This window comes from Morchella sextelata (assembly GCF_020137385.1).
Source record: "Morchella sextelata strain SCLS chromosome Unknown scls_9, whole genome shotgun sequence".
Taxonomy (NCBI): Eukaryota; Fungi; Ascomycota; class Pezizomycetes; order Pezizales; family Morchellaceae; genus Morchella; species Morchella sextelata.
In genome coordinates, this window is record NW_025408624.1 from 485863 (window position 1) to 499736 (window position 13874).

At 47.4% G+C, this 13874-nt stretch overlaps 3 protein-coding genes across 3 annotated transcripts; all 3 read right to left on the reverse strand.

The window, feature by feature from the left end:
- Positions 1-7373: 7373 nt before the first annotated feature.
- On the reverse strand, positions 7374-8603 carry H6S33_012819 (uncharacterized protein; the record flags this gene model as incomplete). The annotated part of the gene is made up of 1 exon (XM_044844161.1): positions 7374-8603. One exon carries the CDS (start codon positions 8601-8603, stop codon positions 7374-7376), a length of 1230 nt encoding a protein of 409 aa, XP_044694528.1.
- A 518-nt stretch (positions 8604-9121) lies between these two features.
- On the reverse strand, positions 9122-10378 carry H6S33_012820 (uncharacterized protein; the record flags this gene model as incomplete). Its single annotated transcript, XM_044844162.1, has 1 exon — positions 9122-10378. One exon carries the CDS (start codon positions 10376-10378, stop codon positions 9122-9124), a length of 1257 nt encoding a protein of 418 aa, XP_044694529.1.
- A 90-nt stretch (positions 10379-10468) lies between these two features.
- Positions 10469-11593, reverse strand: H6S33_012821 (uncharacterized protein; the record flags this gene model as incomplete). The annotated part of the gene is made up of 1 exon (XM_044844163.1): positions 10469-11593. One exon carries the CDS (start codon positions 11591-11593, stop codon positions 10469-10471), a length of 1125 nt encoding a protein of 374 aa, XP_044694530.1.
- Positions 11594-13874: the final 2281 nt, after the last annotated feature.

Genomic DNA, 13874 nt, shown 5'->3' on the forward strand with positions numbered 1-13874 from the left:
TTGTAGACTTCCCTAGCATAGTCCCTGCTCTTCGGTGGACTTACAATGCTCAGAGGATACAGAGGATCACCGGACAATCAGAGCTTCACTCTGGCCGGCCTTCTAGTCACTGGCGAGGCATAGACTCGTCAGTCATTGCTCCCATGAATAGATCCCCTTCCTAGCGCCCGGAATGTAGTTACTCTAACAGCTGGTAGCTAACCACACTGCCGGTACTTGCATACCACCATGCAAATGGCTTCTAACAATAACTCTCAGCATGTAACCGGGCCCTGTGTGTACTCATACACCAGACAGTTGACATGGCTCCGTTACTGTGAGGGATGCGTACCAGACCACAAGAGTACACTACGCAGAGCTCAGAGTTCGGCTAACAGCTACAAAGGTAGAAGTTGTAATGGGGATCCTTTCTAAGAGAAATAGAATCGGATAGAATAGAGACGGCCGTGCAAGATAGACAATCAGGTTGCAGATTATTCAAAGATACTATCGCTAGAACTCAATAATCTTTAAGGGCTCTGCTACCGATAAGAACTTGGTTTTTCTTTCTGATGAAGACTCGAGAGAATAGGACTGAAGGGCGGGAATGAACCTGAGTACTTATACTCCGAAGGCCTCTATTCTCTGCTCCTGACTCCTTAGTAAGTTCCGGTGAAGCCTTTCCTCGGTGCCGGAAACAATACCACCACTACCCCGCTTTACTCTAAGCGTCAGCAGGTGTTTCCGATACCCAAGGCAACCACCCTTAGTCAAAGCCTTTGTAACACCTGCAGCCTTGGTTGCCAAACAACCGAGAGCCTGCGTGAATGAGCTGCCGCTCAGGTGTAAGCTTAATCATTGCTGTAGAGCTTTCGCTTATTGTAGACTTCCCTAGCATAGTCCCTGCCCTTCGGCAGACTCATAATGCTTTAGAGGATACAGAGGATCACCGTGCAATCAGAGCTTCACTCTGGCCGGTCTTCTAGTCACTGGCGAGGCATAGACTCGTCAGTCATTGCTCCCGTGAATAGATCCCCTTCCTAGCGCCCGGAATGTAGTTACTCTGACAGCTGGTAGCTAACCACACTGCCGGTACTTGCATATCATCGTGCAACTGGCTTCTAACAATAACTCTCAGCATGTAACCGGGCCCTGTGTGTACTCATACACCAGACAGTTGAAATGGCACCGTTACAGAAGTCTCCAAGGTCTCTTCAGTCAACGCCGAGTAGGAGTCTCCTCGATCCGATACGGGCCCCGCGAGCTACGTTATCAACAAAGATTCACTAGAGTTAGCGGATGGTAATCGATCGTCTTCGACGTAATAGTTCAGGTAGAGTATGAAGTCACAATAGAGTAAAGTAGTTCAAAAAGTATAGTCAAAAAGATAGAGTTGTAACTCGCGTATCAACGATTTATATTGTTAAGACTCTGATTTCGCTGATGATGGTTTGGCTAGTCAGTGAATGACACCGTATTTATATCCCTCGCATATGTCTCGAGGACCCAGTCTACTAATAATACAAAATACGCTCGGGGCCTGCCCGAGACCCTGAAAAACAACCAAGAATATTTAACTCCTAAGTCCGTAACCCAAACTCCTAAGTTCGCTGAAACCCCTCAACCTATTTACCCATTCTAATGCACGTTTCCCTGTCGATGTTTCTTCTCCATCGGCCCTCTGGTGGATAATCGTCAGCGTCGGCTACTCGTAGGTCTCAGACGGCAAGCCTACCTACTCAGGCCTCTTCCCACATCGCTTTCCCACATAGCAGAGTCCTCTCATGCCCACAGGTACCGCCAACAGGTACCGCCAAAACTCGAAAAATTGGCTATCTCCGCCCCAGGATTCTGGGGATGCCTTGCATGCCGGAAGCCAATTTTGGGCGAAACCGAGTGATTCCTCATGGTTGTTGGCACTCCCAACATGAGTTTAATTTAGAAGTTGTTGGTTTCAGATTGCAAGGATAAAAAGACGTAGTTTGACCTCCGTTTGTTGTGTTGGTAACAAAATGAACATTGCCGTTTGCTTAATTTTTCCGTTTGACTCAGAGGATCCGATGTAAAAGAATGAAAATTGTCGTGAATTTGAATGATCAGGAATGCGACTACAATGCCTAACGCGATACTACAACAATTGACTGACAGTAAAGTCAATAGCAATTGTCAATCTCTTGCCACTCAGGTTGCTATTGCACCGCACGCTAGACGGGGTCCTAAACCAAAAGCCATCAAGGACCGTACCCTCATTTTGAAAGCAATTAAGCGAGCAGAAAGGACATGGAGTCAAGGACAAAAAATACGGGTCCTAGTATTTCTTTTCCACCACCGAATACCTGTACACACCGAAAAAGAATCATATCTACGGCAGCCAACACAGCAGGAGGCATCTGAAATATTTGGTGTCCCACAGAGAACAATCAGCAATTGGGTTCGGAAACAGGAGGAAATTGAAAAGTTAGGGTTTGCAAGCGGGATTCGGAGTAGGCGGACGGAAGCTGCAGTAATCTGCAAGTGGCCCGAGTTGGAAACAAGACTTTACCATCTATTCCTATCCAGAAGAGAGAATGGTCAACCAATACGAAGAGGCTGGTTTCGAATTCATTCCAATCAAATATTCCGTGACATCTACCCCAATACCAACGTCAACCATTCCGTATTCCGATTCTCAAATGGATGGTTTGAAGCGTTTTTAAGACGGTTCCGTGTTAGTCTACGATGCATTACAAAAAAGGCTCAGAAAGTGCCAGAAGACTACCGAGTACTGGTAGTAGATTGGATGCAATTCAACCGCCGCAATTCACAGATACCAGGTGGTAGTTGGATGGAAATTTTGCTTAATAGAGCTCTTGGAAGATTTCTATTAAGCAATATATGCAACCTTGACGAAACACCACTGCCTTTTGAATATCTCAATGGCCGGACATACGAATCAATCGGTGCAAGGACTGTTTGGGTTAAGGAGACTAGGAGCGGTTGGGATAAACGACAGGCTAGTTTAGTACTATGCATCTTTGCAGATGGCATCAACCGGATACCACCCTTAATCATCTTTCACTGTACCGGCAGGGGGAGCCTTGTTCTACGGGAAGCACCTGAATACCACACTGGTGTCATTGTTGAATTCAATGAAGAGGCATACATGAATGATCAACTATTTCTCAAATATATTGAACAACACCTACTACCTACTCTCGGTGGACAACCAACTCTATTTGCCATGGATCATTGCACATCACATAAAACGCCCGCGGTACTAGAAATGCTAAAAAATCATGATGTCGTTCCGAGTCTAATCCCAGCTGGATGCACAAGCCTACTTCAACCTTTAGATATATCAATTAATAAGCCTTTAAAAGATAAAATAAGAGATTTGATGTACAAGGCTATTATTACTTCAGATATCGATAAATAGACGGTACGGGAAAGGAGAATACTCACAACTTGGTGTGTCGGCGATGCTTGGTATGAATTTCCTTTGGAAAAGGGAGATATTATTAGGAGAGCATTTCGGAATGTAGGACTGTCATTAGCAGTAGACGGTAGCGAAGATAATCAGTTGGATATTAAAGGGTTTGATGGAATAGAGGTTGGAGATTGGTATCGAAGAGGTGATGGAGGTGAATTAGATAGGAAAATATCTCCCTCAAGCGCGTACGAGGATATTGGATTTGAACATGACAACAATGAGGCTGTTGAATTTGTAGCATATGGAGAATAAATATTGGATTATATTTGTATACCAACTTGAACGCTCGCGAAAAGTAATAAGAGTTTTCTTCACAGGTTACTAATTTCTTATGGTTTCTTCAACCGTGACTCTAATTATTCAAATCCCCTTCCGTCATCTTATCATCAACTAATTTCTTCAATGCCTCCTCGGAAAATTCTCCAGCTCTTCTCAACTGAATTTCACATTTGCGCTTTGCTGTTCCCATAGCTGATGACCGCTTTGCTTTCCTAGCATTCCTTGCTCTCCACCTAGCCGAATTTCTTTTCTCCCGGGTTTGCTTATCACCTATCATTGTAAAACAAGTAATTAGTAAATATTAAAAAAAAATAGAACATTAAATCATACTCACCGGCTTCTGTCTTTCTTTCTTCTTTGATAGCAGCATGTGCAGCCTTGTGGGCTGAGTCTCCTACAAACCTGAAGCTATTTGCATGATGCAGGAGATGTTGCCAAACAGCTTTGTGGGGATCCTTCCGGTGCTGTGTAACGGGGGTCTCTTCGAAGAGAAAATAGAATAAGATAGAATAGAGACGGCCGTGCAAGATAGACAATCAGGTTGCAGATTATTCAAAGATACTATCGCTAGAACTCAATAGTCTTTAAGGGCTCTACTACCGATAAGAACTTGGTTTTTCTTTCTGATGAAGACTCGAGAGAACAGGACTGAAGGGCGAGAATGAACCTGAGTACTTATACTTCGAACGCCTCTATTCTCTGCTCCTAATTCCTTACTAAGTTCCGGTGAAGCCTTTCCTCGGTGCCGGAAACAATACCACCACTACCCCGCTTTTCTCTAAGCGTTAGCATGTGTTTCCGATACCCAAGGCAACCACCCTTAGTCAAAGCCTTTGTAACACCTGCAGCCTTGGTTGCCACACAACCGAGGGCCTGCATGAATGAGCTGCCGCTCAGGTGTAAGCTTAATCATTGCTGTAGAGTTTCCGCTTATTATAGACTTCCCTAGCATAGTCCCTGCCCCTTCGGCGGACTCACAATGCTTAGAGGAAACAGAGAATCACCGGGCAATCAGAGCTTCACTCTGGCCGGTCTTCTAATCACTGGCGAGACATAGACTCGTCAGTCATTGCTCCCGTAAATAGATCCCCTTCCTAGCGCCCGGAATGTAGTTACTCTGACAGCTGGTAGCTAACCACACTGCCGGTACTTGCATATCACCGTGCAACTGGTTTCTAACAATAACTCTCAGCATGTAACCGGGCCCTGTGTGTACTCATACACCAGACAGTTGAAATGGCGCCGTTACGTGCTGAAAGTCTTTGTTGCAGGTGGTAACAGGACACCTAACAAACTTTTCGGGTTTTTGGAGGTTATCTACTGGAACTGGTTGCGGGGTAGGAACTGCTAGAGGGGCAATTCCTTTGATAGGTTTTTTTCTGATCCTACCAGTCGCTGTATAGCCATAAGGAGCTTCCATTTTGTAGGGGCGGTTGTGGTTGTGGTTTGGAACCGCAACCAACCCCGGGTTATAGGGTCATCCGGTCAACTACCAGTGATTTGCAATCAACATCAGTTGCCCGGGTCAACCAAAAATGATTTGCAACCTACAATCAGTTGGTCGCGTCAACCAACACTGATTTGCAGTTCATCGCGTCCGCTACCAACTCTCTCAACTCACCAAACCTTCAAACCCAACCTAACCCTATAGTACGCCACCACTTCGCCTACTTCGCAACGCTGTGCGGAGATAGCCAATCTTTCGAGTTTTGGCGGTACTCGGTCGGCTGGTAGCTTGCGCCGATTCGCTCTGAGTGATCCGATCTTCGATCCGATTGCTTCCAGCTGTCCCTCGTATATCCACCGGCCCAAAAGCACTCCCCTCTGGCGGCTTGACGCTGCGGGAGTTATTATTAGGGTCGAAAACATGTTTTTTACAACTCCGTATTTTGGTCGTATATTGATCGCACCACACCTCGTGGGTGCGAACCAGAGTTGATAGTGGTGTTCCCATTAGTATTGGAGGGTATTGGTGTCTCTCCTAGTCTTTCTCTCACTCCCGTAAATGCTTGGCATGCCCGTAACAAATACAACCTAGTCCCCAACCCGAAGAAATCTTTCTTCAAGCTCACCGAAATCGAATTCCTCGGATACATCCTTGCCCCAGCAGGCGTCACTATGGCACTGGATAAGGTCATGTCTGTTATGAATTGGCAAGCCCCGCACAGCGTTAAGGAAGTACAGATCTTCATGGGCTTTGCCAACTTCTACAGAAGGTTCATCCACAATTTCTCCGGAGTCTGTAAACCCATTACCGATTGTCTCAGGGGTGATGCTAAGAGCTTTGTCTGGTCTATGACGGCCCAAGCAGCCTTCGAAAAACTTAAAACCCTATTTACGTCTGCGCCGATCTTGGTCTACTTCTCTCCAGATCGCCAGACTATCGTGGAAACGGACGCAAGTGATTTTGCTATTGCCGCAATTCTATCCCAGGTTATTGACGGAAAGACTCACCCTGTGTTACGGGCATGCCAAGCATTTACGGGAGTAGAAGAAAAGCTAAGTAGATACCTTAATACCCTCTAATACCAATATCAACTCTGGTTCGCACCCACGAGGTGCGGTGCGATCAATATACGACCAAATGCGGAGTTGCGGTTTTCCTAGTTAAAAAACACGTTTCGATCCCAATAATAACCCCCGGAGCGTCGAACCGCCGGAGGGGAGTGCTGTTGGACCGGTGGATATATGAGGGACAGCTGGAAGCAATCGGATCGAAGATCGGATCACTCGGAGCGAATCGGCGCAAGCTACCAGCCGGTCGAGTACCTGTCGGCGGTACCTGTGGGCATGAGAGGACTCTGCTATGTGGGAAAGCGATGTGGGAAGAGGCCTGAGTAGGTAGCCTTGCCGCCCGATACCTACTAGCAGCCGAAACTGACGATTATCCACCAGACGGCCGATGGAGAAGAAACATCGACAGGGAAACGTGCATTAGAATGGGTAAATAGGTTGAGGGGTTTCAGCGGACTTAGGAGTTTGGGGTTACGGACTTAGGAGTTAAATGTTCTTGGTTGTTTTTCAGGGTCTCGGGCAGGCCCCGAGTGTATTCTGTATTATTATTAGACTGGGTCCTCGAGACGTATGCGAGGGATATAAATACGGTGTCATTCACTGACTAGCCAAATCATCATCGGCGAAATCATGGTCTTAACAATATAAATCGTTGATACGCGCGTTACAACTCTATTTGACTATACTATTCTTTATACTTTACTCTATCGTGACTTCGCACTCTACCTGAACTATTACGTCGAAGACGGTCGAATACCATCCGCTAACTCTAGTGAATCTTGGTTGATAACGTAGCTCGCGGGGCCCGTATCGGATCAAGGAGAATCATACTCGACATTGACTGAAGAGACCTTGGGGACTTCTACCTTTGTAGCTGTTAGCCGAACTCTGAGCTCTGCGTAGTGTACTCTTGTGGTCTGGTACGCATCCCTCACAGCACCACACCCCACGGGTGCGGTCCAGAGTTGACATTAGCGTACAGAGGGTATTGGGGTATCCACTAGCCTTTTCTCTCACTCCCGTAAATGCTTGGCATGCGCGTAACAATTTCCATCCATTTCCTCCTCTGATACCGAAAAACCAGAAATACACATCCTAGAAAAATCCTTAAATGGTCCCTGTGCTAAGCCACTTAGTGCAGGGACAAATCTTTTGCCGACTCGTTATCACTTCCGGCATTTTCTTCCACCGTCAATGCCGCTCCTCTCATCACAGGCCTCCTTGGTTGATTTCCAGTTGCCCTTGCTCGGGGGCAATCCCTAACCATATGTCCAACACCTCCACAATAGAAACATCGGCCCTCAACTAAGCGGGTATTTCTTTCGGCAGGGGTAGGGCGACGACGTCCTCCAGATGGATCCATTGGTACATCACCTCCTGAGCGGAACGAGAGATGATTTTCAGTAGCAGGTACATTGGCGACTGGGGCGGCGGCACGTGGAGCAGGGACAGGGTTCGCTGGTGGGGGACGAGGGGCCGGAGTAGTAGTAATATTCCAAAACTTTTTATTTCCTCGTTTAGCTTCTGCCGCTCGATGGCGATTATCCAACCGTTGCAAAAGTGTCGCACAGGCATCTACCGTCGTAGGAGTTTCATGGTGTATGATTGATTCATCGAGTTCCGCATTAATACCTTCCATCAAAGCCTCAATTCGAGAGGTTTCATCCATGCCCGACTCAGCAGCATACCGTTGAAATTCAGCGAAATAGTCGGCGAAGGTTCGAGTTCGTTGACGGATATTCCGGAGGTTCCTTCTAGCTGTACGCATTCGATCGGGGTCCCCAAAGGCTGTATCCAAAATTTCATAAAACCGTAGCATAGAAGGTAAGGCAATACCTTCTTCTCCGACATACTGTAAGAACTGACTGGCAGCAACGCCTTCCAATCTGCTGAACGCATAGGATAGTTTAGACTGTAGTGTAGGATAGCGATCGGTGTTTCCCAGTAGCTTAACTTTCATTTGTTGCTTGAATAAGTGTAACCTTTCTCGATCACGATCCCCCCTGAACACCTCAGGATCTGGAAGTTTCTCCGACCGATAGATGGTGCCTGTAGCTGGTGGTACTGGGGGTACAGGTGGGGCATTATCTCCAATGGGTTCTTCATCAGGGGCCACAACCTGAACAGCAGTTCGTTGAGCTCGGGCAGCAGCAAGATCTCGTTCAAACATTCCTCTTGCCCTCTCAGCCTCCGCTTCTACCTCCTGTAAATCCGTTGCATATTGAGCAAGGCCATGTTGACACTGCTGGAGAAGCGCATAGGCTTCAGTTCCGACAACATCATCGACCTGTGGGTGCGCTTGAAAAAACCTTTGAAGGTTATCGTTGAGTTGTTGATAATCAATAGAGACGTGTTCCGACATTGTAGACTAAGGTGTTGTATTGGTTGGCGATAAAGGACGCAACCTACGTATAACGTGGGTCTATGGACGATGGACTATAGTGCCAAGGAATACAACCAACACGAAGACGTAGTAGAAGATGTTCGTGACTATGGACTATGGGGCGGCTCTGTTTGGGTCTGCTCACCAAACTGAACCCTATGACGTAGCATAGAACAAGAATAATATTCGTGGAGTAGAATACAGAGGAAGAAGAAGAATCTTATATTGCTTTGAAGTACAAGACTTATCGCACGCCAAACCAACCGCCTAAACGAAACCGAACAAAACCAAACAAAACAAAGGAAAGAAAACAACGAACAAAGCAAGAAATAAAACAAACACGAACAACGGTAAGGAAATTCAAGAGCAGAACACAACCGGAAAAGCCCAACAACAAGGAAAAATAACATATCTCAGCGAACTCGGGCACTGGATCCATCAAAACAACGAAACAAGAAGTAAAAGGTAAAAGGAAACTATCCTTCCTAATCCCGCCTCTAATCATTTTCTTCCATCCCCTCTTCCAGGTCCGCCTCCACCTCCAACGACTCGTACCATTTCGAGAGTTGAGATTTCTTTGCAAATTGTAGGATAAGGTCCGTTTTCAGGTTTGTGAACATCCAATTTTCCCAGGTCATCGCTCCGGGGATTTCCTCTATCAAGGGGGCGCGGATTCGAGCCCACGCTGGGCATTCCATAAGTATATGTTTCGCTGAGTTTTCCATCCCACACTGGCATGGTTCGGGGTCTGTGTGTGCTGCATATTTGTCGATCCGGGTGGTTTGACATCGGATTCGAAATACCTTCTTTGCTTCTGTAAGGGTGAGTTTTGCAATCTTGGGAGGGGGGCGAAATTCCCCCCGATGGTGGTAGTTAGGTATTGGTTGTATATTCCATTCTTCTAACAGTTGGTCGCGTAATAGTTTGTTTTGGTTCCACTTGTCTCTCATATTTCCGGGGGTTTGGTATGGAAGTAAGAGGGAGGCGATTCGGTGTAGGCCTGTTCCTTTGATGTTTGTTTCTCTGTATGGGAGGAGCTCGATCAGGGATTCATTGTTGGGGTGGGTTGCCTCGGAGCAGAGTATTCTGGTTCCGTACTTTCTTGAGCGATATGTCAGGAGGTATTCTAGGGGGGGTAGTCCTGCTTCTCGGAGGAGTTTAGCTCTTTTGGTCCATCGTGGTAGGCCGGTGATGACCCGGGCCGCTTCATTGTATAGTGGTTCGAGGGATCTTATAATGTGGTCTGCACCAGTCCACCAAGCCTCGGATCCGTAGAGCAGGCTTGGAAGGAAGCCTTGTGTTATTAGGTGGTGGATTGTCTTAACTGTTATGCCTGTCAGGCGGGCAGTGTTTCGGATTTGGTGGAGGGCTTTAAGGCCTTTCGCGATCGCTGCTTCGATATGGGGCCGGAAGGAGAGGGTCAGATCTATCCAGACTCCTACGTATTTCAGCCTCTCCTTGGGGTATATAGTGGTGTTATTGATTTTGACTGGAAGTCGTGGTTGTTGTATGGATGATGTGGTGGGGCGGAAGAAGATCAGGTCGGATTTATCCGGATCGTATTTAATTTGGAGTGGCTCGGCTTTTATTAGTCTTTCTCTCATACGTTCCTCCATTCTTTTAATTATGAAGCCTGGTGTTTTGGATATTTGCACCAGCACATCATCATCGATGTATGTAGTATCCATCTCTTTCGGGCTGTGTGTTGGGTCCAGGATTACTCCGGCATAAATCATGAATAATACCGGGGACATGGGGCTACCTTGCGGCACTCCAGAATCATAGGGCTGTGGTTCCTCTAGCTCATGGTTGAATTGGAACTGTAGTTTTCTACCGGTGTTGAATTACTTGCACCATTCTGTTAGGTAGGTGGGGAATTTTTGCTGGTGCATGATCTCTGCGAGAAGTAGGTGATCTACACAGTTAAATGCTCCCTGGATGTCGTTGGTTAGGATCGCTGGTCTGTCCCGCCGGGCGACTCCGGTGCTGTTTTTCAGTAATAGGTTTTGTTGAATTGGTGTTAGGGTTCTCAAGAGGGCGTCGACTGCTGAGATAGTTGGTCTTCCTTCAAATTGATTCGCTGAGAGTGTGCCTAGGATTTCTCCGGAGGTGCAGAGTCTTTGAGCCACTATTTTCTCCAGGATTTTGCTGAAGCATTGTAGGAGGGAGATGGGCCGATATGCTTTCGCTTCTTGATAGTTTGCCTTGCCGGGTTTCGGGATCGGGATGCACTTTGCAATTTTCCATTCCGCTGGGTGTACTCCGTGCCGAAGCATGGCGGAGAACATGTCTTGGATTAGAGTTGTGTTCGCTTTAACTATTGCTTTGATAAAGGTATAGGGAATGCCATCCGAGCCGGTCGCCAAGTGCGCTGGGCAGGAGTCGATTGCTTTCTTGAGTTCTTCAGGGGTAACTGTGTCGAAAGTATTGCTTAGGTCAAAAGAGGGGGGTCTAATGTTCAGGGGGGGATGGTCGGGGGACGTCCGTTTCGAGGGGAAAAGTTGGGCTCTTAGAGCTTGACACTTCCCCGCAAACGTTTCTTCACCTTGTATGATTGGTATGATTGTGTCTCTTCTCCTTCCTGCATTAAGGACTCTCCAGACCTCACTACCTTTCGCTTCGTTCATCGTCTTTTCCCGCTGGTCTGCTTTTGCTTTCCGGATCATGACTGTCCATTCTCTGCATGCCTTCCGGTGCTCCTCCACATGGTTTAGGTTCTTTGTATTTCTCGCCTTCCTTCCTGCCGAGTTTACTTTTGCCTTCATTTGTTTCAGTTCGTCTGACCACCAGGAGTTAGCTCTTACCCCCTCCTTCGAGAGTGGCGTAACTATGTTGATTGTTGACTTGATCAGCTCTAGGAAGAATTTAACCGTTTGTTCCGTGTGTTCCTTGGTTTCCCATGCCTCTGCGGGGAGGGAAAGGTTTGATATGTGGTTATCCAATAGCTTCCAGTCTGTTTGTCGCCACATTCGTCTTGGTACAAAGGGTGGTTTTTCCAAGTGTAGATGGACAGAGTGTTACGGGCATGCCAAGTATTTATGAAAAGGCTAGTAGATACCCCAATACCCTCTGCACGCTAACGTCAACTCTGGACCACACCCGCGGGGTGTGGTGCGACCAATATACGACCAAAACACGGAGTCATAAAAAACACGTTTTCGACCCCAATAATAACCCCTGGAGCGTCAAACCGCCGGAGGGGAGTGCTTTGGTACCGGTGGATATATGAGGGACAGCTGGAAGCAATCGGATCGAAGATCGGATCACTCGGAGCGAATCGGCGCAAGCCACCAGCCGACCGAGTACCTATCGGCGGTACCTATGGGCATGAGAGGACTCTGCTATGTGGGAAAGCGATGTGGGAAGAGGCCTGAGTAGGTAGCTTTGCCGTCCGAGACCTACGAGTAGCCGACGCTGACGATTATCCACCAGACGGCCGATGGAGAGGAAACATCGACAGGGAAACGTGCATTAGAGTGGATAAATAGGTTGAGGGGTTTTAGCGGGTTTAGGAGTTTGGGTTACGGACTTAGGAGTTAAATGTTCTTGGTTGTTTTTCAGGGTCTTGGGTAGGCCCCGAGTGTATTCTGTATTATTAGTAGACTGGGTCCTCGAGACATAAGCGAGGGATATAAATACTGTGTCATTCACTGACTAGCCAAACCATTATCGGCGAAATCAGAGTCTTAACAATATAAATCGTTGATACGCGAGTTACAACTTTATTTGAATATACTTTTGGAAATACTTTACTCTATTGTGACTTCGAACTCTACCTGAACTATTACGTCGAAGACGGTCGAAGCATCATACGCTAACTCTAGTGAATCTTTGTTGATAACGTAGCTCGCTGGGCCCGTATCGGATCAAGGAGATTCATACTCGACGTTGACTGAAGAGACCTTGGAGACTTCTACCTTTGTAGCTGTTAGCCGAACTCTGAGCTCTGCGTAGTGTACTCTTGTGGTCTGGTACGCATCCTTCACAGTATATTGTTACTCACAAGTTCACTTGGAGTAACGAAGTCACCTCAAAAAAAAAAAAAAAAAAAAAAACTATCATCATTATCCCCTATTACAATGACTACCCGAAGGGATAATTATTTCATAGATACCTCGGCCGTAAATGAGGAGGCCGGGGAAGATTCTATGGTAATATCGAGGGCTGCTAGCCCAGATCCCCTACTCCAGGGAGGACCCTCTACACAAACTAGGCAATCGAGTAAACGCTCTGCTCATGCCCAGTTTACGAGGAATATGCAGGAGTTTTTGGATACCCATGAGGCACAAATGAGGTATCTTGGTACAGCTGGACAGGCCATGTGGCAGCAGCTACAAAACCTCCAGGAACAAGTGCAAGGGGGCGGGCAAGTCCTGGACAAGAAAGTACGACAAGAAGCCATTGCACACAAGCAACATCTCGAATCGCTCTTCGAACTCGTCGCAAATGTCCGACAAGTACACGAAGCTGCACGAGCCGCCGACCATGAGGTTCTGGACCGAAGTCATCAGCAAACCCAGACCCAGCTATTGGAGGCGGAGCGACAACTGAGGATGGTAAGAGAAGAACGGGAGCAGGAAAAAGGGGAACAACGAGCGCTATTTGGGCAATTCAAGCGGTCCGATGAGGAAAGAAACCAACGGATAGCCGAGATGGAGGAACTACTGCGACAACATTTGTCCGTAGCACCTTCTGTGGCTAGTGCTCCTTTGGACCCCAATGCACCTCGAACGGTTCCTGTTGGCAATGGCAAGAACCCCCAAAATGCTGGCCCCCAAACATCAGGGAACGGCAAGCAACCAGAAGGAGCTGGCCCAGTAGGAGGAAATGGAGGCAAGCAACCGGAGGACGCCGGCCCAGTGCAGGGAAACAGTGGCAGGCGACCGGTAGGAGCTGCTCCAGTAGGAGGGAATGGTGGAAATCAACCTCCCTGAAACCCACCGAGAGGTAATATTGGGGGAGACCCAGAACCTTCCGACGACGATGACGATGATAATAGCGAATGGTCGTATGGTCGGAAGAATTGGAGAATGAACCGAGGCGGGAACCGGAATTCGGCGCCGCCTGAAGACGACGATATGGTAGACTCGCTCGCCAAAATACACTTTGAGTTCGATAATGCCAGAAAGCATAATCTGCGGCATTGGCTCATGGAGTGCGAGATCTACTTCGAGCAGAAGCCAAAGAAATTCCGAACGGACAGGAACAAGGTACTGTTCGCTGGAACGTATACGTGTGGGTTGGCAAAAG